A 26,298-nucleotide genomic window follows, 5' to 3' on the forward strand; every position below is an offset into this window, starting at 1 on the left:
GGTTGGCAGCACTCCTATTGACAATTTTAGAGGTGCACAAAATCAAATTTACTCAGATAGGGACATTAAATCACTGCTGGGAACTACTGGTGATCCTTTGATAACATCAGATACACTCCACAACGATGAAGAATATATAGTTTATTGTTTTTGAGTGATGCTTGGTGACAAATGGGACCCCTGCTCTTTGTGATTTTTATTAATGACTTAGATGGTTAGTAAGTTTGCTGGTGACATGAAGTTTGGTGGAGTTGTGGATAGTGTAGAAAGGTTGTCGTAGATTATAATGGGACATGGATGGGATGCAGAACTGGGCTGAGAGATGACAGATAGAGTTCAATACAGAAAAGTGTGAAGCGATACACTTTGGAAGGTCGAACTTGATGGCAGATTGCAGGGCTAATGACAAGATTCATAGAAATGAGAGGAACAGAGGGATCTTGAGGTCCAAGGCCATTGATCCCTCAGAACTGCTGTGCAGTTGACAGAGTGGTTAAGAAGGTGTTATAGTGTGTTAGAAATGGATCTCAAGCGGGTGAGTTTGTTGAATGCCTACGAGATGGCTTTTTAGAGCAGTTTGTCTTTGAGCCTACTTGGGGATCAACAATACTGGATTGGGTGTTATGTAATGAACCGGAAAAGATTAGGGAGCTTAAGGTAGTAGAACCCTGAGAAGGCAGTGATCACAATATGACTGAGTTCAACTTGAAATTTGATAGGGAGAAAGTAAAGTCTGACGTAGCAGTATTTCAGTGGAGTAAAGGAAGTTACAGTGGTATGAGAGAGGAGTTGGCCAAAGTAAATTGGAAGGAGCTGCTGGCAGGGATGACAGCAGAGCAGCAATGGCGTAAATTTCTGGGGAAAATGAGGAAGGTATAGGATAGATGTGTTCTAACAACAAAGAAGTACTCAAATGGCAAAACAGTGTAACTGTGCTGACATGGGAAGTCAAAGCTAATATAAACACAAAAGAGAGGGCATACAACAAAGCAAAAAATTAGTGGAAAGATAGAGGATTGGGAAGCTTTTAAAACTTTACAGAGAACAACAAAAAAATCATTAGGAGGGAAAAGATGAAATATGAAAGCAAGCTAGCAAACAATATCAAAGTGGACAGTAAAAGCTTTTCCCAAGTATGTAAAAAGTAAAAGAGAGATGAGAGAGGATAGGACCACTAGAAAATGAGGCAGGAGAAATAATAATGGGGGACAAGGAGATGACATGAACTAAATGAGTATTTTGCATCAATCTTCACTGTGGAAGACACTAGCAGTGTGCCAGATGTTGAAAGGTGTGAGGGAAAAGAGGAAAGTGTAGTTACTATTACAAGGGAGAAGGTGCTCAAAAAGCTGAAAGACCTAAGGGTATATAAGTCATCTGGACCAGATGAACTGCACCCTAGGATTCTGAAAGAGATAGTGCTAGAGATTATGGAGGCATTAGTAATGATCTTTCAAAAATCATTGGACTCTGGTATGGTGCAGCACAAACATAAAATTACTTTAAATTAGCAATTAAGCAAAAAGTGCAAAGAAAGGAATAATGAGGTAATGCTCATGGACACTCGGAATCTGATGCTGCAGAGGAAAACACTGTTCCTGAGTTGCTGAATGAGGGTCTTTAGGCTCCTGTGCCTCCTCCCCAATGGTAGTCATTAGAAGTGGTCATCCTGGAATGCATGGGTCTGTACTGATGGGTGCCTCCTCCATGTCGAAGCAGGTGGGAAGACCCTGTTGGGTCAGGTAGCTCTGTCAGCAATGGCCATGCTGTCCAACAATCCATCCGGTCTTTAGGCCCCTGTACCTCCTCCCCATTGGTAGTCATGAACCTCCTCCTCGAGGCTCTGCCTGTTGAGGCTGGTGGGAAGATGATGCCTGTTGGACCAGGTAGCTGTGTCAGCAATGACCATCCTATCCAGCAATCCATCCAGGCTCTCATCTCAGAGCCTCCTCAGCTGCTGGCATTGAGTTGGAGAGGGGATGAACAATGCAGTATTCACGTTACACTCACATCTCCCCCGTCCCCCACTCCACTCCCACCTTCCCTCTGCCTCCCTCTCCCCTTCCCACCTCACCCTCAGGCTCTCTCTCGCCTTCCTCTTCTATCTCCACATCCCCATCCCTTTCTCTCCCTTCCCCTTCCTCCTCTCCTGCCTCTCCCTCCTTGCACCTCTCAACCCCCTCCCCCCCCACCCCTCCTCCCCATTAGGTTTTCTACATTAAAATGAAAGTTTATCACTAGAAGCAAACTCAAATTTTCACATCAGCAATTCCCCTGTTAATTTTATTTTTTATTTCATTTGGAGATACACCATGAAACTGCGCCACTTAGCAACCCGCCAGTTTAACCCTAGCCTAATTGCAGATCAATTTGCAATGATCAATAACCTACTAACCGGCATGTCTTTGGACTGTGGGAGGAAACCAGAATCCCGGAGAAAAAACACATTCCACAGGGAGGAGGTACAAACTCTTTTCAGAGGATGCTGGAACTGAACTTCTGACTCTGTGCCCTGAGTTGTAATAACATTGTCCTAATGGCCACTCTACTGTGACGCCCCTACTGTTGGTGATATGAAGATAAAAGGTTTTGTGCGTTCTAGACAGTGGTGTTTTCAGATCAGGTAACACTGATATGACTGCTTCACTTGCAGGAACAAGAGCTGTATCAGAAAGAAGGGCTTGGTGTGAACGAAGTGCGCTATGTTGACAATCAAGACTGCATTGGTACGTACCAAGTTAACCTGGGTGCAAAACTAGTTCTATTCTAGCTTGTTTCTGTTGCATACTTTGGATGTATTGGTTACAGTTTTGTAACTAAAACAAGATCTAGAAAAATTAGAATCCGAATTACATTCAGGAAGGGATGAACACTCTCAAAATGCTGGAGGAACTCTGCAGATCAGGCAGCATCTGTGGAAAGAAATAAAGAGCTGATGTTTCAGACTGGGACCCTTCATCAGGGTCTCTTCCCTCCCCTGACCCCGGCTCTAATCCCTGCTGTGTCTTCACCATCCCCTTCGACCTTCCCCTCCCTAAGGCGGAACGTTCTGTAGTTGGCGAGGGGCTTACCATTTTCCCCCTGTGCTGGTGCCTGCCGCAACGCCAAACTCTATTTCCGTGGCCTTTGTTTCTGAGCCTACTACTTTGGTGAGGATTCCCCATGGCACGCCAATGGTTCCGCCCCCGCCCCGTCGTCTCGGTGCCCCCCCCCCCCTCGTCGTCTCGGTGCCCCCCCCCCCTCAGTTCCTCTTCCTCCTCTTGGATGCCCCACTCTGGTTTTCTGCCTGCTTTGGATCTTTAAATATCTAATTGCCAAAGAGATATCAACCGCATTGACTTCAGCAGTCCTCTGTCCGATTCGGACCTTACCCCTCTGAACACACTGCTCTCCACTCTCTCTGCACCAACCTCAGCCTCACCATCAAACCCGCAGACGTGGCAATACTGTTGCAGTGTGGTGTGCCTTGCTGAGGCCAGGCTACAGCTCTCTTATTTACTCCCTGAAGAGGAGCCCACTCCAGACCATCGGGCTACTGTCTCACCGACCTCAACTCTGGAGACCTCCCATCCACTGCCACCAACCTCATGGTTCCCTGCTCATTTCTACCTCCTATTAGCCCGATGGAGAGTTTTGGGCTGAACTCTTTAGTCCTTTTCCTAGTTGCCTGACCTGCTGAATTCCTGCAGCATTTTTTGCCTGTTACTCTGGATTTCCAGCATTTGCAGAATCTCTTGTGTTCAGGAAGGAGTGACTTGTGCTTGTGCAACACTGGGGACTAAAGGGCATCCCGGAGCACTTTGCAGTCAGTGAAGTGGTGTGGTCACTGCTGTCATTGCTGAATCTGAATCCCCAGGTCAATCTCTCTGTTAGCCTCTGGGTGCACGTCTGTTTTAAATGCAGCTTAGTTTTCAGGTTGGATTGTAGAAGGCTTCCTAGTCAGAAAGAGGCCAATGGGCCCTTCATGTTTGTGCCAGCTTTCTACCAAAGTAACTCACTATTTCCAAGGTCCTTTCTCAAGGATCCACTTTATTGATCGTATACATATGTATTAACTGTGCAATGCACACAAAATGCTGGAGGAACTCAGCATCTGTAGAAAAGAGTAGGCAGTCGATGTTTCAGGTTGAGACCCTTCAGCAGGACCCAGATTTTCTCTTGTTCACCTGATGGCTGTGGTGTGTTGGTCAGGATGCGTCATGTGACAGAAAACAACAATATTCAACAATTAGAAAGAATTAAGGCATTAAATTTAAAAAAAAAAGGATTAGGGGTTAAAGTGTTGACGTGTGACCAAGTGGTTAAGGCGTCGGTCTAGTGATCTGAAGGTCACTACTTCGAGCCTCAGCTAAGGCAGCGTGTGGTGTCCTTGAGCAAGGCACTTAACCACACATTGCTCTGCGACGACACCGGTGCCAAGCTGTATCAGCCCTAGTGCCCTTCCCTTGGACAACATCGGTGGTGTGGAGAGGGGAGACTTGCAGCATGGACAACTGCCGGTCTTCCATATAACCTTGCCCAGGCCTGCAGCCCTGGAAACCTTCCAAGGTGCAAATCCATGGTCTCACAAGACTAACGGATGCCTATTAAGTTAGAGGTTGAAGCACAGATATGGAATGAAATATGCATCAATATGTACATCAATGCCAGCTTGTATTTACAATTATAAAAGTGGTTCACAGTGCAGTGCGTAAGTGGGGTAATAGAGGGGGGTGTGGGGGAGGTTAACTGGAATGGTTGATCAGATTAACCACCTTCAGGAAGGAACTTTTAAGATGGCGTGAAGTTTATTGTTTCAGTAACCCTATAGTGCTTTCCAGAAGGGAGCTGTTGGAAAAGGCAATTTGCTGGGTGAATAGTGATTTTTTTTCCCTGCCTGCTTTTTTGTCCTGGACACACACAAGTTCTGCAGTGCTGGTAGACTGCAGCCAGTGGCCTTTTCTGCTGAGCGGACAAGTGCACTGTACTTTTGGTATATAGGGAGAGGATTGTGCACCGAACCAGACAGTAATGGCTGATGTGAGGGTGCTCTCTGCGATAACAATGTAGAATTGACCCACTCACATGATCCCTGGTCTTCCACATTCTTCACTGTCTTTCTGCATTCAGCTATTGAAGATCACAGTGAAACCTGATTCCACTGCATTTACAGGCCATCCATTCCCTGTCAGTTCCAATGGGACCGACTTGTAGAAGTGATTCAACGAATGTGGTGACTGGTGGGGTAGAAGCTGAGGACCAGGAGTAGAGGAGTGAGGAAAACAGTTAAGGTATGCTGAGGACTTTGTCCATTGTGGGTATAGAGGAAGCCAAGGTTAACCAGCAGGTTGGATTCGCGGTAAGGAAAGCGAATGCTGTGTTGGTATTCATTTCAAGAGGAATAGTGTATAAGAGTAAGGAGGTGTTGATGAGGCTTTATGGAGCACTGGTGAGACCTCTTTTGGAATACTGTGTGCAGTTTTGGGCCCCTTATCTTAGAAGGGATGTACTGATGTTGGAGAGAGTTCAGAGAAGATTTACGAAGATGACTCCTGGAATGCAGGGGCTAACATATGAGGAGCATTTGTCAGCTCTTGGACTGTATTCATTAGAGTATAGAAGAATGAGAGGGGATCTCATAGAAATATTTCGAATGTTTAAAGGGTTGGACAGGGTAGATGTGGAAAGGCTGTTTCCCTTGGTGAGTGAGTCCAGTACAAGAGGCCACAGTTTTAGAATTAGAGGGTACCCATTTAAAACAGATGAGGAGAAATTTTTTTAGCCAGAGGGTCATGGATTTATTTAATGCGTTGCCGCATACAGCTGTGGAGACCGGATCATTGAGGGTGTTTAAGGAGGAGATTGATAGGTATCTAATTAGTCAGGGTATCAAGGGATATGGGGAAAAAATCAGAAATTGGAACTAGATGGGAGAATAGTTTAGCTCATGGTGGAGTGGCGGAGCAGACTCGATGGGCCGAATGGCCTACTTCTGCTCCTTTGTCTTGTGATCTTGTGATCCCAAGCATAAAGCCAAAGCTACACAGGAATGGCTTAAGAACAACAAAGTTAATGTCATGGAGTGTCCAAGTCAGAGTCCAGACCTTAATCCAATTGAGAATTTGTGGCTGGACTTGAAAAGGGCTGTTCACTCACAATCCCCATGCAATCTGACAGAGCTTGAGCAGCTTTGTAAAGAGTGGGGAAAAATTGCAGTATCCAGATGTGCAAAGCTGATAGAGACCTATCCACACAGACTCAAGGCTGTAATTGCCGACAAAGGTGCATCTACTAAATACTGACTTGAAGGGGGTGAATACTTTGTGCAATCAGTTATTCTTGTTTTATATTTGTAATTAATTTAGATCACTTGGTAGTTTTCACTTTGACATGAAAGAGTCTTTTTCTGTTGATCAGTGTAAAAAAAAAAGCCAAATTAAATCCGCTGTGAGTCAATGTTGTAACATGACAACTTCCAAGGGAGGATGTGGGGGTGAATACTTTTCATGGGCACTGACCCTGGAGATTTGTCCACCATCATACCTTTTCAAGAAATCCTGCAACACCTCTACTGTAATGCAGACCATCCCAAAAACCACCCCAATTACTTTTCCTCATTCAAAAGTCTTCGTGTCTTTCTCCATGGAAAAATGTTCATTATGAACCTTGCCCCTCTCCTGCAACTCCACCCAAAGGTGTTTCCTTTGGTCTTGAAGGGGCCCTCTTCTCTCTCTAGTTGGTCTTTTTCTCTTATCAATACTTGTAAGATCTCTGGATTTTCCTCAATCTTCTCTGCTAAAGTTATCTCATGTCCCCCTTTTGCTCTCCTCATTTCCTTCTTGAGTACGCCCCAATACTCCAGAGATGCCTGTCTGTACCTGACCCATGCCTCGTTATTTTTCTGGCCAAGGCCTTGATGCTCCTCATCATCCAGGGTTCCCTACTCCTTCCCACCTTGCCCTTCACCACGATTATCCCAGCAGCACCTTGCTCATCTGGACCATGCTGGGAAAAATGTTTTCCCTTGCGTAAACTCATCAACAGCCTATGCCTTCTGACAACTGGATTGGATCACTTTATTCATCTACTCTTGTGTATGTGAGAATCCCAGTGACTTCATTTAGTGTCTCCTATTTCTTGATTGATTTTGTTCATTTATTGATTGATTGAGGTACATCACGGAATGGGCTGTTCCAGCCCTTCGAGTCACACTGTCCAGCAAGCCCCGAATTAACCCCAGCCGAATTTACAATGAAAAATTAACCTACCAACCAGTACATCTTTGGAATACTCACAACACGCTGGAGGAACTCAGCAGGTCGGGCAGCATCCGTGGAAACAATCAGTCAACGTTTTGGGCCGGAACCCTTTGTCAGGACTGAAGTGGGAAGGGGCAGAAGCCCTATAAAGAAGGTTGGGGGAGGGTGGGAAGGAGAAGGCTGGTAGGTTCCAGGTGAAAAACCAGTAAGGGGAAAGATAAAGGAGTGGGGGAGGGGAGGCAGGGAGGTGATAGGCAGGAAAGGTGATAGGCAGGAAAGGTGAAGAAGGAATAGGGGAAAACACAATGGGTAGTAGAAGGAGGTGGAACCATGAGGGAGGTGATAGGCAGCTGGGGGAGGGGGCAGAGTGACATAGGGATAGAGGAAGGGAGGGGGAGGGAATTACTGGAAGTTGGAGAATTCTATGTTCATACCAAGGGGCTGGAGACTACCTAGACGGTATATGAGGTGTTACTCCTCCAACCTGAGTTTAGCCTCATCATGGCAGTAGAGGAGGCCATGTATGGACATATCTGAATGGGAGTGGGAGGCAGAGTTGAAGTGGGTGGCTACCGGGAGATCCTGTCTGTTGTGGTGGACAGAGCGGATGTGCTCGGCGAAGCGGTCCCCCAATCTGCGTCGGGTTTCACTGATGTAGAGGAGGCCACACCGGATGCAATAGATGACCTCAACAGACTCACAGGTGAAGTGTTGCCTCACCTGGAAGGACTGTTTGGGGCCCTGAATGGTGGCAAGAGAGGAGGTGTAGGGATAGGTGTAGCACTTGCGCTTACAGGGATAAGTGCCGGGTGGGAGATCCGTGGGGAGGGACGTGTGGATCAGGGAGTCGCGGAGGGACCGATCCCTGTGGAAAGCGGAGAGGGGTGGAGAGGGAAAGATGTGCTGAGTGGTGGGGTCCTGTTGAAGGTGGCGGAAGTTGCGAAGGATAACGTGCTGGATCAGGAGGCTGGTGGGGTGGTAGGTGAGGACAAGGGGAACTCTGTCCCTGTTGTGGTGGCAGGAGGATGGGGTGAGGGCTGAAGTGCAGGAAATAGAGGAGATGCGGGTGAGGCATCATTGATAACAGCAGAAGGGAAACCACGATCCTTAAAGAAAGAGAACATTTGAGATGTCCTGGAACGGAAAACCTCATCCTCGGAGCAGATGTGGCGGAGACGGAGGAACTGGGAATAGGGAATGACATTTTTGCATATGACAGGGTGGGAAGAGGTATAGTCGAGGTAGTTATGAGAGTCAGTGGGCTTGTAGAAGATGTCAGTGGATAGACTGTCCTGCTTCCCCTCCCCCACCCCTTTATCTTTCCCCTTAGTGGTTTTTCACCTGGAACCTACCAGCCTTCTCCTTCCCACCCTCCTTCCACTTTCTTTATAGGGCCTCTGCCCCTTCCCTCTACAGTCCTGATGAAGGGTTCCGGCCCGAAACGTTGCCTGATTGTTTCCATGGATGCTGCCCGACCTGCTGAGTTCCTCCAGCGTGTTGAGTGTTGCTTTGACCCCAGCATCTGCAGATTATTTTGTGAGTACATCTTTGGACTGTGAGAGGAAACCGGAGCTCCTGGAGGAAACCCACACGGTCACGGGGAGAACGTACAAACTCCTTACGGGCAGTGGCGGGAATTGAACTGACACTGTAAAGTGTTGTGTTAACTGCTACGTTAGTGTGCTGCTCAGTATTTATGGTATTGATTTCCAAAGGCGTAACCATCCCTAGTTTTTAAGATTGTAAGATCTTAAAAAAGCTTAAGGTTTTAAGATTAGCTTGATTAGTCATGTATATTAAAACGCACAGTGAAGTGCACTGTTTTCATCATCGACCAACGCAGTCTGAGTAAGTTCTGGGGGCAGCCCACAAGTATCACTGCACTTCCAGCGCCAACAGAGCATGCCCACAACGTACTCTCCCTGAACCGTACATCCTTGGAATGTGGAAGGAAGCTGGATAACCGGGAGGAAACCCACACGGTCACGGGGAGAACGTACAAACTCCTTACAGACAACAGCAGAAACTGAACCCTGATCACTGACTCTGTGAGGTGTTGTGCTACCTGCTTCCCTACAGTGCTGCCCAAGTCACTTCAAGTCTTTCACTGTAAATGGTAGGCTTTGGAGAGTGTTGTAGAACAGAAAGACCTTGGGGTACAGGTGTTGGGCTCTGTGAAAGTGGAATCACAGGTAGACAGGTTGGTGAAGAAGGCTTTTAGCACACCCCTTCCTCAGTTCCCCACTCTGACATTCTCAACTGCATATTACTTCCCGCTGGTCCCCTCCTCCTTCCTGTTCTCCTGTTGTCCACTGTCCTCTCCAGTCAGATTCTTCCTTCTCCGGCCCTTGACCTTTCCCACCACCTGGCTTCGCCTGTCATCTTGCAGCTAGCCTCATTCCCCTTCCCCTCCACCTTCTTATTCAGGCACCTTCCCCCTACCTCCTCAGTCCTGAAGGAGCGTGTCAGCCCAAAACGTCAACAGTTTACTCTTTTCCATAGATGCTGCCTGATCTACTGAGTTCCTCCAGCATTTTGAGAGTGTTGTTTTGGCCTACTTGCCTTTATCAGTCAGGCCATCAAGTATGAAAAATTGGGAGCTAATGGTGCTGATGGTGAAGCTGCACTTGGAGAACTGTCTTCAGGTTTGGTAGTCCTGTTATAGGAAAATTATTATTAAACTGGAAAAGAGTGCAGAAAAGATGTTGCCAGGACTTGAAGGGCTGAGTTAGAGGGAAAGGTCAGACAGTGTAGGACTCTTTTCCTTGGAGCTTGGGAAACTGAGAAGTGTTCTTAGAGAGGTGTGAAAACAAAAACCATGAGAAGCACAGGGTGAATGGACAATCTGTGTTGAAGTAGTGTCATAGGTTTAAGGTGGGAGGTGAAAGATTTAAGAGGAACTTGAGGGGCAACCTTTTTGCATAAAGGGTGGTGTCTGTGTGGAGTCAGCTGCCAGGGGACGTGGTTGAGGCAGGTGGACAGGAACATGGATAGGACAGGTTTAGAAGGGTGTGGCTAATGGGGCATCTTCATCAGCATGCTCTGGTTGTGCTGCAGAGCCTGTTTCCAAGCTGGGTGGCTCTGGGTCGAAACGCTCTGTAGCTCAAACTGAAAAGGAAGGCACAGTCACTGTTACTGTCCTCCCTTATCCTGCACCACCCCTCCCATCCCATATCCCCATCTCCAGACTTCCCTGACATCTCTATCACTTCCCCCGGCCTCCCAGCCCCTGCCTGCCCTGTGATCTGGTCCAGCTACCCGGCTGAAACCCTTGTCTTGTGCTTGTCACACCTAAAGTGCTGCAAGCTCCCAACAAGGTGAGGAGGAGATTTAAACTTGAACTTGTGGATTTATTTTATGTTATCGGACCGGCTGGTTGGTGATTTTAACAGTTTGCAATGGCATTGTCTCATCTGCTTGGCCACTGAGAGTGAGGGTCAGCAATAAAGATGCTGAGGCTGTGAAACTTCTGATCTCCCTGCTACCACCCAGTACACATTACTTATGACATCACCAGTGGCAACATACCTTTGTATATTTAACTATGTCAACTTGTATATCCACAGAATACTTTTTTTATCTGCTAATATTATCATGTTAATATACTTTTAAGGGCTGTATGTGATATATTTACTGTGTCCCTGAGGAACATTGTTTCATTTAGCTGTGTACCTAGCTATGGTTGAATAACAATGCAGGGTGCCTGGCATTGGTGAAAGATGCAAGGGTGGGGGAGTGTTGGTTACAATGTGAGAGGGAGTAAACACAATGTAGAGCATTGCCCAACGATGCAGCTTTCCAGCATTTACTCTGAAATCTGCCAACCGCTGTTACATCATGAACTTAACTATTCCATTTACAAGTTTGTTTCTGTTGTGCCAATGACCAGATTTGATAGAAGCTAAATTAGTGGGGATTCTGGACATCCTGGATGAAGAAAACCGCCTACCTCAAACGAGTGACCAGCATTTTACTTCTGCCGTTCACCAGAAGCACAAGGATCATTTCAGGCTCACGGTGAGTTTCAGCAGTAGGTCTGCAGTCAATCCTGGAGTCGGGCTCCCTTCTAGCACCCGCCTCTGCACTGCGTGCTGGGGCTTTCTTTCTCGAACACACCTTTCTTGATCTGTGCATGAGTTTGTCTCGGGGTTGCGGAGTAATGCAGAGCTCAACTCATCCGGAGCTGCGGGGCCTGATCGCTGCTCACTCAGGTTTTCCTTCAAAGAGCTCTGCGAGGACAGGGGGTAATCTTGGCAACTTTGGGTAAAGCAGAATGACGACTTCTCAGTGTCACGTTTGTTTATAATGAAAAAAAAATCCAGCTGATCAATGTTTTTGAGTCCTCGTCTTCCAGACTGGAGTGGCAAAGTAAGGTGAATTGTGAATAATGAGTTAGTTAATTAATTTATTTTATTTAAAGATACAGCACAGTAACAGGTCCTTCTGGCTCAACTAGCCTGCACCGCCCAGTTACGCCCAAGTGACCAACTAACTACCAGCTGGTACGTCTTTGGACTGTGGGTGGAAACCAGAGCACCCGGAGGAAACCCACGCAGTCACAGGGAGAACGTACAAACTCCTTCTGGACAGTGGCAGGAATTGAACCCGGGTCACTGGCGCTGTAATAGATTTATGCTGACCATTATGCTACCGTGCCATCCAACTTAAACCCAGTGTAACTATTATTTTTAAAAACGCAAACAACAGGAACAAGTGCTACACATGCCCTTACACTTCCTCCCTTACCACCATTCAGGCCCCCAAACAGTCCTTCCAGGTGAGGCAACACTTCACCTGTGAGTCAGCTGGGGTGATATACTGCGTCCGGTGCTCCCGATGTGGCCTTTTATATATTGGCGAGACCCGACGCAGACTGGGAGACCGCTTTGCTGAACATCTACGCTCTGTCCGCCAGAGAAAGCAGGATCTCCCAGTGGCCACACATTTTAATTCCACATCCCATTCCCATTCTGACACGTCTATCCACGGCCTCCTCTACTGTAAAGATGAAGCCACACTCAGGTTGGAGGAACAACACCTTATACTCCGTCTGGGTAGCCTCCAACCTGATGGCATGAACATCGACTTCTCTAACTTCCGCTAGGCCCACCTCCCCCTCGTACCCCATCTGATACTCATTTTTATGCACACATTCTTTCTCTCACTCTCCTTTTTCTCCCTCTGTCCCTCTGAATATACCTCTTGCCCATCCTCTGGGTCCCCCCCTCCTTGTCTTTCTTCCCGGACCTCCTGTCCCATGATCCTCTCGTATCCCTTTTGCCAATCACCTGTCCAGCTCTTGGCTCCATCCCTCCCCCTCCTGTCTTCTCCTATCATTTTGGATCTCCCCCTCCTCCTCCAACTTTCAAATCTCTTACTCACTCTTCCTTCAGTTAGTCCTGACGAAGGGTCTCGGCCTGAAACGTCGACTATACCTCTTCCTAGAGATGCTGCCTGGCCTGCTGCATTCACCAGCAACTTTGATGTGTGTTGCTGTAACTATTATTGTCAGCTTTCTTGCAAAGCACGGTTTTGCTGAATATATTCAAATATTACACACTGTGCCCACACTGAGTATGATTTAAACTGCATAAAATGACAGATAAATTGAACAGAAATGTGCATAGTGTTGCTCAGCAGACTGTGGTGGGGTTGGAATTTGACAGCTTGGCGGTAATAACGGGGCAACTGTTCCAGTATACTGAGTCGTTCCTTCTGGCGTGGTGTAGTCTTCTCCTGGGCACTGACACTGCCGAGGGTCTCCTACAGTGCACGGGACCACTGCTGTGACACAGGTCCCATTTCCCTTGCCTTTGCCTGCTGTCAGCTTCCCTTCAAATGTTATGCTTGTGAAGTTCAAAATCCATGACTCAAGATGGTTTATTGTCATACTTCAGTAGATGAGTGTAAAGGAGAATGAAGTGATTGTTACTCTGGATACGATGCACCATTGGAAAAAAAAAACACAATTAAGAACCACAATAAATATAAAGCAATCCTATAAAACGCAATGTACAAGTAAGCAATGTAATCCTTCTGTGTAACTGCTCATCGCATCTGATTGGCTCTTTCAGTCACGTTGAAGAACTATAACAGGTGAAACATAAGATATAGGAGCAGAATTAGGCCATTTGGCCCATCGAGCCATGGCTAATCCATTTCCCTCTTAGCCCCAGTCTCCTGCTTTCTCCCTGTATCCCTTCATGCCCTGACCAATCAAGAATCTATCATCCTCCGTTTTAAATATACCACATGACTTGCCCTCCACAGCCATCTGCGGCAACAAATTCCACAGATTCACCAGTCTCTGGCTAAAGAAATTCCTCTTCATCTCTGTTTTAAAAGAGCATCCTTGCATTCTGAGGCTGTTCCCTCTGGTCCTGGACTCCTCCGTCCACTCTATCTAGGGTTTCACTGAGATCCGTGCATTCAGTGAAGCCCTGCAACACGACACACTGAATTCCTCCAATAGGTTTTCCTCACTCCGACTTCCAGCAATTGAAGTCTCTTATGTCTCTAACTAAATCCCTTGTTAACTGGACGTTTTGCATGTCCCTGAGAGGGTCTCTGTTGAGTAGAACACTGCACAGTCGCTCTACTTGGGGATTGCCCACTCCCGGGCAAATCTGCCGGCAGATCCCAGTGTTGTGATGATTTCGTGTGGGCATTAGGTTGAGTGGGATTCATTCAGGTCTTCGTTGTGTTCTCTGGAGGATCTCGAGTCCTTAATCAGCCTGAGACTGTAACGAGTGGCTATTATTTTATTTAGAGATGCACTGTGGAACAGCTTCTTCAAGGCTAACGAGCCACACTGTCCAGCAACCCACCCAGTTAACCCTCACCTAATCACAGGGCAATTTCCAATGACCAGTTAACCCACGGATTGGTAGGTCTTTGGACTGTGGGAGGAATCTGGAGCAGCCGAAGGAAACCCATGCGCTCACGGGAAGGATGTACAGTCACAGTTGGAACTGAGCTCTGAACTCCGACACGCTGAGGTGTGATAGCGTCGTGCTAATCACTACGCTTCCCTGACACCCATGAGTTACAACTGATACAAGAAATGGTCAAATTGACTTGTGGCGTGACACGCTGGCACAGATGTGTTGCTGGGAACTCATCTTGTATGTTGTTATTAGAGGAAAATTCAAATACACTCAGTGCAAACAGGTCGTTCAGAAAATGTAACCAGTGTTAGAATTGCAATTTTAGGTGGTAACCAGTTGACAATGTAGTGTGGATGTCATTAAATGATAAGAATTGGATCCTTTGGTGTGACTTAACTGAGGCGAGGGATGTTGGAATGTTACTGTTGTAATATTTGTAAACCAAAGCACGTCTCTTCTTTGCTCAGATTCCTAGAAAGTCCAAACTGACGGTTCATAGGAATATCCGTGATGACGAAGGGTTTATCATCAGGCACTTTGCTGGAGCAGTCTGCTATGAAACAGTAAGCTTTGAATTAATTACATTTGACAATCCTTTAGATCTGTAGATATGAAAGAAAGATTGACCCCAAGTCTTGTGTGTTTGTTCGGCAGTGGACATAAAAAATTATATACACTCAATGGCCACCTTATTGGGTATCTCCTGTACCTAATGGTGACCGCTGCACATATATACATCCACTTCAAGATTCGACTTGTGCATTCAGAGATGCTCTTCTGCACACCACCGTTGTAATGTGTAGTTGTTTGAGTTACTCTCACCTTCCTGTCAGCTTGAACCAGTCTGGCCATTCTCCTCTGACCTCTCTCATTGACAAGGCAGCTTCACCTGCAGAACTGCCACTCACTGGATGTTTTTTCACTTTTCGCACCATTCTCTGTAACTCAGTTTCTGAGATACTCAAACCACCCCATCTGGCACCTTATCTCATTCCATGGTCCAAGTCACTTAGATCACATTTCTTCCCCATTTTGATGTTTGCTCTGAGCAACAACTGAACCTCTTGACCATGCCTGCATGCTTTTATGCATTGAGCTTCTGCCGTGTGATTGGCTGATTAAATGTTTGCATTAACACATAGGTGTACCTAATAAAGTGATTTGTTTAGCTCAAGCATAACTTCTACCCAATTTGTATCCTCATTCTCTAGCTGTGAAGGCCAGAATTCAGTTAGAATTAGTTTTGATTAATTTCCATGTACACAGACCCGAAGTTCTCTTTGGACCCTGAATATATCTGATCTTTCAGTTTGTTTATGTCCAAAACAGACGATCTTGCACAAAGCATGTTGAAATCCATTTGCCACCATTTTTAAGCTGTTGATGCCTTGCATTTTAATGTATTCACCAGCATTCCTTACAATGTCAGCCATCTTTGTGTGATCAACAAGCAGTTGTTCATCTTCTAGGTGGTTAGCAATTGAGACAGGTCCCTGTGCAGTTCCACTAATCACATCCCACTAGTGCCGGGCTCCCCAACATTTTCTATACCATGGACCAATCCCGTTCAGCAGGAGGAAACCCTGCTTAGAGCACCATTGTCCCATGGTGCACCACCCATTTCCCAGCTGGCTCGATGGAAACCCCTTCAAGTCCATGAGCAGATTAATCACGTGCTTTGTGAATGCATGAAAATGACACCCACAGACATTTCTCTCTTCAGCTCTTCAGTCACCTCTTTTTAAAAATTAAACTTGGTTCATTGGACCCTTTACAAATCCATACTGGTTGTCCCTTGATCAGGTGAGATTTTCAAGTCTTCCAGTCTCCATCATCAGTGAAAGACACCTGTATTTTCTTGACAGAATTCATTAGTCTAATTGGTTTCTCACACCACTCCATTTGAAAGGAGGGTATGTCCACATGACATTTCAAAGGCATAGTGCTGGATGGGACATTATTGAAGTTGAGGTACCTGCAGTTTTCTGACCTACTTGTCTTCAGGATCAGATAATCTTTGAAGGTGTTACTTTATAGTGCTGTGTCTCTCTTTTCACTTGGCCGACATGGCACATAAAAAATGAAATATATGTTTTATTTCTCTCTGCATCGCATTCTGCCTCTGGAGTATGTGCATTCTCCTGCTTCTGGATGCTCGTTCAATTTGTTTTACACTGTTCTCTTCTCCTTATTTTTTTTTTTCTAGTGGCATTTTTGTTTTGACAAGTTGGGCGTTTGCTATTCCAGGGAATAGAATGGTTCTGTGTCGCATTTTCTGAATTTCAGTTTGTTTTACCTATTTATAGATTTGTCCGATTTACTTTGCTGAAATTCAGAACTTCAGCAGTCACTTTTGTATTTCTCCCTTTCAGATCCAGATCTACTTGGGCTGCATGTTCTATTCAGCAAATGTTAACGTCTGACTAAATCTGAATCACTATTGAAGCTAATCTGTATTCTTTTTCTCAGCTCTAGGACACATTATTGCAAGGAGCTAGGCTGAATGCACTCAAGAAATTTCCTTACTCTATAACCTAAATTAATCCATCTATCCCAATCTGTATGGGAGTTAAATTCTCCCCTTAAAACCACCCTTCCTTTCCCACATCTATTTGTGTATTCATCCATTTCACAGATGCGGCCGAGGTCCCTGAACACAACTCCCCCTCCAATCAAAAATTCCTTTTATACTCCTTAACCTATCATGTCTTGACAGTCTGCCAACTCCTGGTTATGTGTTTTTTTTTGTATGATCAGATAATCTTCAATCTGTGAAGAACTTTGTTTTTTTTTTCATTCCCCCTGGTAGACCAAGTTTGTGGAAAAGAATAATGATGCCTTGCACATGTCCTTGGAATCCCTGGTGTCAGAATCAAAGGACCCTTTTGTCCGGACGCTCTTTGAGGGAACCAACAACACAAAGGACACAAAACAGAAAGCAGGAAAACTGAGCTTCATAAGTGTTGGGAATAAGTTCAAGGTAAAATTGATTGGAAAACTACCATGTTGTAAAGTTGGATAATGATATTTGTAAGTCAGAAGTGACAGACCACTGATTAAGGACAGTGGAAGGAGGAATGTATCTCTCCCCAGTTATTCAAAGAGCGAGCATTAGATGGAGTTGTGAAGCCTTTATTGCATCCTTATTTAAATGCATTTGAGTAAATAGCTTGGTTCATTTCCATCGATTTGTAACGTTTGCCCTTTAAGGATCTTTGTTAATATCTTGTCTTTGCTGTGATGCATCCTCTGGCACCATTTGAAAACTCTCTCAATAAGAGCAGCCTTGCGTGACTCTCGAAATTGGAGATGTGATCTGTACTCAATGTTATCTTAATGGTACACTTGTGTGAAGGGAATACATTGAAGGGTAGGTATGAAATGTGTTTTTAACTCGCACATACAATTGCTCTCCCACACTTGTGCTGTTACATTAAGTGCTATTTGTACCCAACATATTTATTTAATTTCAATTTTTACTTTTACTGCCAGTGTTAAATAAACCAAACTATGAGTGTTTAATGAAGTTTGTTTTTTCAAAACCCACAGTTCAGAATAACTGGTATTTCAGACTGAATGCGAAGTGTTTGGTGTCTCTGGCTCTGTACTCGGTGGAGTTCTGCAAGATGAGGAAAGACCTCATTGAAACCTACCACATACTGAAAGGCCTGGATAGAGTGGATATGGAGAGGATGTTTCCATCAGGCAGAGAGTCCAAAATAAAGGGACATCCCTTTAAAACTTGAACGAAGAAGGATTTCTTCAACCAGAGGGTGGTGAATCTGTGGAATTAGTTGCCACAGAGGATGGTGGAGGCCAGCTCATTGATATATTTAAGGGAGGGATTTATAATTTACTGATTTTTAAAGGGTTAAGGGTAGCAAGGAAAATAAGTCAGCCATGACCACAAGTCAGTAGGCCTGTTAGTCTAATTCTACTCATACGTTTTATGATCTTATGAATAGTGGATCTTAGACATGAGTAGTAACCCTTGAGTGATGTTTGGTTTCTCTCCTACTAACCAAATAAGGAATATTGAATGACCTGTCCTGGAAGGCCTTTGACAAGGGGTCGCACAAGAGGCTGCTGAACAAGATGACAGCCTGTGGTATTACAGGAAAGATACTGGTTATGGATAGGAGATTGCCTGACTGGCAGAAGGCAAAGAGTGGGAATAAAGCGTGTCTCTTCTGGTTGGCTGCCAATGACTATTGGTATTCCACAGGGGTCAGTGTTGGGACTACTTCTTTTCACATTATCTATCATTTGGATGACAAAATTGATGGCTTTCTGGCCAAATTTGCAAATGGTAGAAAGATGGATGGAGGAGCAGGGAATGTTGAGGAAGAGGGGAGTCCAGAAAAGGATGAGACGGATTAGGAGAAAGGCAAATGGAATAATGAGTAGGAGACGTACAGAGTATAGAAGTAGGATGTGATGCTGCGACTTTGTAGGAGATTGGTCAGACCGTACGTGGAGTATTGTATGCAGCTTTGGAACCTTGTTGAAGAAAAGGTGTGCAGGCATTGGAGAGGGTCCAGAGGAGGCTCATGAGAATGATTCTGCAAATGAAAGGGTTAACATATGAGGAATGATGGCTCTGGGCCCATACTTATTGGAGTTTAGAAGAATGACAGGGATCTCATTGAAACCTGTCAAATATTGAAAGGCTTAGATAGAGTGGATGTGGAGAGAATGTTTACTATAGTGGGTGAGTCTGGGACCAGAGGGCACAGCCTTAGAATAGAGGGATGTCCATTTCGAACAGAGATGAGGAGGAATATCCTATGCCAGAGGGTGATGAATCTGTGGAATTCATTGCCACAGACAGCTGTGGAGGCAAAGTCTTTGTGTATATTTAAGGTGGAGGTTGATAGTTTCTAGCTTAGTCAGGATGTCAAAGGGGAGAAGGCAGGAGAGTAGGGTTGAGAGGGAAAATAAATCAGCCATGATGGAATGGTGGAGCAGACTTGATGGGCTGAATGGCCTGTGTCTTGTGGTCTTTGGTCTCGCTCTTTGCAGCGACCAATTTCAGGGTCAAAGCTTTGGATTAAATTGAGCTTGTCAAGCCCAGTATGGTAAGGTTCACTTCTGCAATGGGCGAGGAATGAGATTGAATCCGAAACTGGGCTTTGTTATGTCTTTGCTTTCCACCATATTTCTTGGTCTATTGTTCTTGAAACTTGCTAATATTTCTACACTCTACGCCTTTATGAGTCGAGGTTTATTCATCATGTGTCAAACCCAGACTTTGTCCTTCTGAACTCATCAGAATTGTGGGGTTTTATTGCCACTCACTGAACGTTAGTCTTTGTAAACCTGATGCATGTAGATAGTGTATATTGGATTGTACATCACTATAAACTATAGCAGCACACGTCAAATCAGAAAAAAAGCCAAGCTTGGGAGTTTTGTATAATTAAAATCTTGATTAATAATCATGTACATGATGATCTTCTGTGTCTTTAAATTTAATTCTTTGAAGGATAATTAATAACTTGAACATTTCAGATTCTAGAGAGAGAAAAAACATGCTGGAATTAATGTTAAAATCCCCTAGGGTATTATCTGTTGTGCTGATTTCTTGCCTCCTTTTGCCCTGTGCTTGAGTTTCTGATGCATACTTCTAATCTCTCTTCTGCTTATAGTACAGCTGCCTTTCAGCCCTGATTTTTTTCACCTGGCTCCTGCTCCTGCTCCTTTTCCTCAGTCTGCTGGTCTGATCTGAGCTGTTCCAGTTCAGGATGAGTAGTGGAAATAATAGGGAGGTTGGGCAAGCACAGTAGCCAACAGCCAGAGATATCAGGTAAATCATTCCTTTAGCCACTGCACGTCTGTTACGGGTTGCCTTTACCCCTGGCATTTTACATCTCTCCACACAGATCAAAGCTTCAGGAGCCTACACACAGTAGATAACTATTTGTAATGATAATCAAGCCTTTCTGTACAATATGTAACTTCTGTGTGTCTGTTCCTTTATCCGCTCAGAGGCCATTTTCATATTCACAGTTAGCATTCAGCATTAAATATACAGACATTTCAATGGTTCAGCAGTTCCATTTAATATCAGAGTGTGTATACAATATACATTCTGACTCTCCGCAGACATCCTCGGAACAGAAAAACCCCAAAGAATGAATGACAGGAAAAACAATAGAACCCCAAAGCCCCCCTCCCTTGCCTTCCCCATGCATAAACAGCAGCAAAGCATCAACCCTCCCCCACGCCCCCACCTGCCTCGGCAAAACTATCCCCCCACCCCACCACCACCACCACCTGGCAAGCAAGCACTAGCAAAGCCCCCAAAGCTAATGTTCACAAAATAATCAAATAATTATAGTCCTCACCGTGAGCAAAGAAGCTCAGCTGCTCAAGCACATCTTGTTTGCTTATTGAGATACAATGTAGGACAGACGCTTCCTGCCCTTCGAGCCTCACTACCCAGCAACCCCTGATTTAATCCTAGCCTAATCACGGGACCATTTGCAGTGACCTATTCTTTGGATTGTGGGAAGAAACCAGAGCACCTGGAGGAAATCCCCATGGTCACGGGGAGAATGTACAAACTCCTTACTGATAGGGTGGTTCTGTGGATCGTTCCATCTGCTTTATGGAATACAGCATGGGTTCCGCAATATGGAATTGTCAGATCAATAACTTGTCCCAAGCGGGAATTTCCAGCTTGCAGAGGGGGAGGCATGGCAAATTGTTCTCATAAGTAAAAGCTCACCAGGAACGGAACAATATATTTAATGTATTGATTTTTGCTATCAAGCACTTTGAGTGGTTATCTTCCAAGTCAGTGTTGTTGCATTTGTGGTCCTTCCAGTAAAGTATCATCACATGGGGGGGGGAAAACACATACAAAAATGAATCAAAACTAAGTGACTAATAATATTGAACTGTGAATAGTTCAGAAAGCTCTATGGACTCTTAAATGTTTATAATGTATTTTCAATCTTTGCTACTTTGCTAGTGTTGCACCAATTGCTATTATTGGGGTATTTCTCCTGCTTTTGCAACATAAAAGACATTTCATCACGTCTATGCCAACTCTAGAACAATCCCATCAATTCTATTCCTTTGCTAATTCTATCCTGTTCTCCCTTTTCCCTTATATGTCCATCTTGCTTCCCACACCAACCATCTTCACTGAGGGCAATTCACTTATTGCCCATTACACCGCTGGCATTTAGCGCAGCAATGAAGGTCCTCCATCTCTGGTGGTGTTCACCTCTTCCTTCATCATGTCTGCAGCCTCTTCTCACTCCTGTCAGTCGTGTAAGTCTGGGGTGGAGACCCTGGAATACTGTCACACTCAGGTACAGAAGGGTTCTTCATTGCTGTTTCCATAACCATTTTGTTTTACCAGTCAGGGTTGTTAGCCCTGAGCTAAACCCCGCAAACCTGGAGGGCTGGTGGACCACTCTCAGTCTGGCCTCTACCCCTTGACCTGTTTGGTGTGGGTGACCCTACCAAGAGCTAAAGCATGAAGCCCTGATTCCAGCCAGCATCGCTCTCCAGGTCATTGAGGCTCCAAACCCTATGCCAGGATTGTGGTCCTCTTGCGGGAGGAGCAATTTACAGCAGCTAGTTAGAGTTATGCTGGCTGGTAGGTTATGTGAAAGGAAACTGGACCTCTCCCTCCCCCACCTTTTCCTCCACCCCATATGGCAGTCAGAATGCTGCCCCAGCTCAGGGTCGAACCCGGGTCACTGGACCTGTGTGTAGTTTCAACAGCATCTGCTGGTGTGATCTGAGTTGTTCCAGTTGTGGATAAGTAGAAAAGCAGACAACAGCCAGAGACAAAACGTTAACCGTTCCTCCGGCAAATATCCATCACTGTCATTAAATGGCCATTTTATTTTCCCCAGATACTGAGCTTTAGAGTTGGCCATGTCAGATCACATTTACTTTCGATCCCTGGGTTCTTTTAGTTTAGGAATGAGCTTTGATTAATTGATTCTTCACAACCATGGATTTTAACGTTTAAACAAAGATACGAGGCAGATGAGAGAGGAGAAATTGGAGAGGTTCAATAAAAAGATGGCACCTTCTGGAAAATCTATCGCCTTTATAATCCAGATACCAGGTAATGCCTTGGATAGCAGAATGCAATGAATTAGGTTATGTAATTAAAGCAAATACAAGATACATATAATCTGCTAATATTTAGCCAATGAAAAGATGTATGTAACTGCTGTACAACTTTCTGCCAGTAAATAACGATGAGCCATTACTAGAGTTTGCTAAAAATGCAAACTATGTCAGCAAAAAACTGACAATGCAAGATTTTATTCTTGCATTAATTCAGCCAATATATGATTTAAAAAAAGGTATAAAAATAACAACCAATTCCGACAGTCATAAGCCATGGGAACGGAATAAAGCCATTTGGGCATCGAGTCTCCTCTGTCATTTCACCATGGCTGAGTTATTATTCCCTCTCAAACCCATTCTCCTGCTGTCTCCCTGTTACCTTTGTTGTCCCTTCCACTCAGAAACTTATCAAACTCCGCTTTTAACGCCTGAACTTGATGCTTTCCTCACCCATTCTCCTCCTGTACGCTCTTCCAGCAGGACTGACTGAGGAGGAATACTTGAATGGCGTTCTTCTTTCTTCCCCCACCCCCTCTCAAAAGTCCAAGAAAGTTGGGGTGACTGTACTCCTCCCACAGCTCAGCACGGATAATGAGAGTGAGTCTGGGGTTCCTTGTTCTGCATGGCTTGTTGCAACACAATGCCATCTCCCTAGCCACCGAGCTACCACCTCCCTACCAGCTTTGATCCTTGACATTTGTCGGCCCGAGTCGCAAAAACCCCCAGAGCCATTGTTTGGGCCAACTTGTTAATGGCCGACCAATTTGGTGTGCAAAGGGTTAAGGTCAGGCCACCCTTTCATTCGTGGGTGCTACTCAATGGTCCCCACAATACCCGACTGCATGCTGCCCCTCCTCCGTGCCCACACAAAATTTGACGAAAGTCGCCCGCCGTATGCTTTTGTTTTGCTGAGGTATTTGTCACACTGCATCACAGCTCATTGTGTACCCTGAAAGGCCAATTTAACACTTCGTGCCTTACCAATCTGCTTTGCGCCATATTATGGTAAACCCAGTTAATTACAATTATTTGAAGTGAAAGTTGCATTGATAACTATTTTCGAGTAGAGATTTGGCCCCAAAATGCACATTGCTGAATTGTTTTGTTTTCCTTCCCATTTCACAGACTCAGTTGAACCTGCTGCTGGAAAAGTTACGCAGCACGGTGAGTACTCGTTGTCATGTTAGCCTCTTACTTAAAATGGGGGTTGTGTTCCATCGTGTATCAGCGGGACATTCTGTTTCCCGGTTGGACAGAGGGAGCATCCTTTATCCTGAGTTTCCAGAGAGAACTCCCTTTTCTGATGCCAAGATCTCCCCAAATAACTAATGTTTGGAAGTGTAGTCCTTGCTGCGCTCATAAGTATTGCTGACTGTAAAACGGGAGGATTGTTCAATGAAACGTTTGGTTCATTCATGAGTTTCAGAGAGCAACTTGTGCTATCGCCTCCATGTTCTGAGCATTTTGTGAAGATTCACTGACGTGGTTGTTCCTTAACTATCCTCCAAAACCATCAAGGAGCAAGTTGGGGATGGACGGCAAATAAGGTTTTGCTGATAAACTCCTTGCCCCATGAGTGAAGTAAACTAGTTGAATTTCAGTAGCATAGAAGGCACTGGAGGAGTTCCAGCAGCTCAGGCAGCAGCTATGGAGGGAAATGGACAGTAGACGCTTCAGATCACGGCCCTTCAATCAGAGTCCAATTGAATGTCAGGTCCTTTCTGTCTACAATTAGGCAGATAATTCACTCTGTTCTTCTCTCCGTCTTCAAGCTGAGAGTTCCACTGGGTAAACTAGAGATGTCAATCCCACTTGGCTAATGGGATTATCCTCGCGGGATTGATATCACTAGTAGGCAAGAGGAGCATCGGTCCTGGTTGATGCCCCAGGGACTGAGTCTCAGCTTGTCAGGAGAGAGGTACCACTGCTGGGGGAAGCAATGCATCAGGCTTGTCTTCAAAGTAAGGTCGATTTTTCCCTGAGCCGATGATGGGAATTACAAAACACTGTGGGTGGACCTCTGCATCTGGTGGTTTGAGTTCATATTGACGATGTGCTCTGCTTACCCCACGTTTTCAGAATCGAGTTTAATATCTCCGGCATATGTCATGAAACATGTTATGTGTCAGCTGTACATTGCAATGCCTAATGAAAACTAAGTTTTCCGGTGGGAAAGTAGTGTGGTAGTGCTCATGGGTTCAGTGTTCATTCAGAAATCTGATGGCAGAAGGGAAGAAGCTGTTCCTGAATCACTGAGTGTGTGTCTTCAGGCTCCCGTACCACCTCCTTGATGATAGTGATAAGAAGAAGGCATGTCCTGGGTGATGGGGGTCCTTAATGATGGAGGCTGCCTTCTTGAGGCATTGCTCCTTTAAAATGTTCTGGATGCTGGGGAGTCTAGTGTCCATGGTGGAGGGGACTGAGTCTACAACTTTCTGCGGCTTGTTTAGATCCTCTGCAGTGGCCCCTCCCCCCATACCGGATGGTTCTGCAGCCAGTTAGAATGCTGTCCACAGTACATCCGTAGAAATTGTGAGTGTCTTTGCGGACATACTTAATCTCCTCAAACTTTTTTTTAACCAGGGCTCCAGCTTCATTCGGTGCATTAAGCCCAACCTCAAGATGACGAGTCATCAATTTGAAGGGGCGCAGATACTCTCTCAGCTGCAGTGTTCAGGTGAGCTATTGTGTGGAGACTTGCTATACATTTGCTTTACCTTTGCTTTGATTTAGTGGGTGCAATGGCCAACTTTTAGTGAGTGCCAAGTTCCTTGTCGTCCTACACATTCAACCTGACTGTTGTACCTTGTTTTTTGCTCCACCTCTCCCCCAGCTCCTGTGTTCTTGGTACCTGTAGGGTCTGGTCCGTGCCCACGTAATCCCCTCCTGCTCACTGTCCTTCGAGTCCTGTCTTGGTCCACTAGTTGTGGTACAGCTGCAGACACTCATAATCAGAACATCTTCTGCCATTTGGGAGCTTACACTGAATGATAATGAACCAGAATACCTGCAGCCCGGTCTTGTTGGAACCGAACCCATGGGTTTTGATTCCTGAGGTACAGGCTGCTCCCTTGTTCTTTCCTGAGAGCTCTCTGCAACCTGAACTGCTTGTGAGCAGCAAGCGTATGGGAGAGGGTCCCAGAAACAGCTGTGATAGGAGAGGCGGCAGGCGCAGGAAGAGCAGCCAGCAGCCGGCCTTGCTGCCTCAGTGGGTGTGTCTGCCCAGCACTCCCTGCTCGTCCCAGCCCCATCCAGCCCCTGACTGTTGCGGCCTCAAGTAGGCATTGGGGAGAGAAGGCACGTGGTAATGCCCGTTCCCAGCTAGCAAAGGATGCCTGTGGCTGAGAAACACATCCCAACAGTCTCCCAAGCACTTGCTCGTACATATCAAGTGTCCGTCATGTTGGGCATTTGCGACCTGGGCAGGACATATACTTGTGGTAATTTGATTCCACCAATCCCACTTGCAGCCACCTAAGTTGAACACAGCGCCTCGTTGCTGTGCTTCACTGGGGCTCAGCTTCCTCCGTTTCTCCTCTCCATTGCGGCTTTCCAACTCCTGCACCATAGCATGCCTTTTCCCACCAAAGCCTCGGCCTACCCCACTTCATGTTGAATCTGTGCTTTCCTCTCTGTAAAATGTAACTTGAGCAAACTGCCCCAGTCGTTGCTTTGGGCCGACACTGTCAAACCCAGTTCTTCCCTGTTCTGCAAAATCAACACACCCGTTCTATCCCCCCAGGAGGCAAAAAAATGTTCACATTAATTGGCTTTCTCCTGAAGGTTTAGTTTTACGGGCTTTTATTTGTATAATTTGAGTTGTTGGGTGTGGTCCAGTTCAGCACAGCTCTATTTGTGGCAATAAACGCAAACTGCTGGAGGAACTCAGTACGTCGGGCAGCGTCTATGGAGAGGAGTAAATAGTCGACGTTTTACAGGTGAGACTCTTCACCAGAGATCATCAGTACTCATCAAACCCTTCAAAAGGAGTCCTGGTGCTGCCTGACCTGCTGAGTTCCTCCAGCATTTTGCACATGTTGCTCTGGGTTTCTGTCATCTGCAGAATCTCTTGT

At 45.6% G+C, this 26,298-nt stretch overlaps 1 protein-coding gene across 4 annotated transcripts in view; it reads left to right on the top strand.

Moving 5' to 3' along the window:
• Positions 1–26,298, top strand: part of LOC140201573 (unconventional myosin-VI) — a 265,342-nt gene that overhangs the window by 193,946 nt on the left and 45,098 nt on the right. For all 4 annotated transcript variants that reach the window (XM_072265885.1, XM_072265887.1, XM_072265888.1 and 1 more), the window contains 6 exons: positions 2,654–2,726; positions 11,128–11,255; positions 14,593–14,688; positions 16,935–17,105; positions 23,351–23,389; positions 24,809–24,902. In XM_072265885.1, the coding sequence (XP_072121986.1) occupies positions 2,654–2,726; positions 11,128–11,255; positions 14,593–14,688; positions 16,935–17,105; positions 23,351–23,389; positions 24,809–24,902 (601 nt within the window). The remainder of the gene's footprint in view (positions 1–2,653; positions 2,727–11,127; positions 11,256–14,592; positions 14,689–16,934; positions 17,106–23,350; positions 23,390–24,808; positions 24,903–26,298) is intronic.

Source organism: Mobula birostris, chromosome 8, assembly GCF_030028105.1.
Source record: "Mobula birostris isolate sMobBir1 chromosome 8, sMobBir1.hap1, whole genome shotgun sequence".
NCBI classification, from domain to species: Eukaryota; Metazoa; Chordata; class Chondrichthyes; order Myliobatiformes; family Myliobatidae; genus Mobula; species Mobula birostris.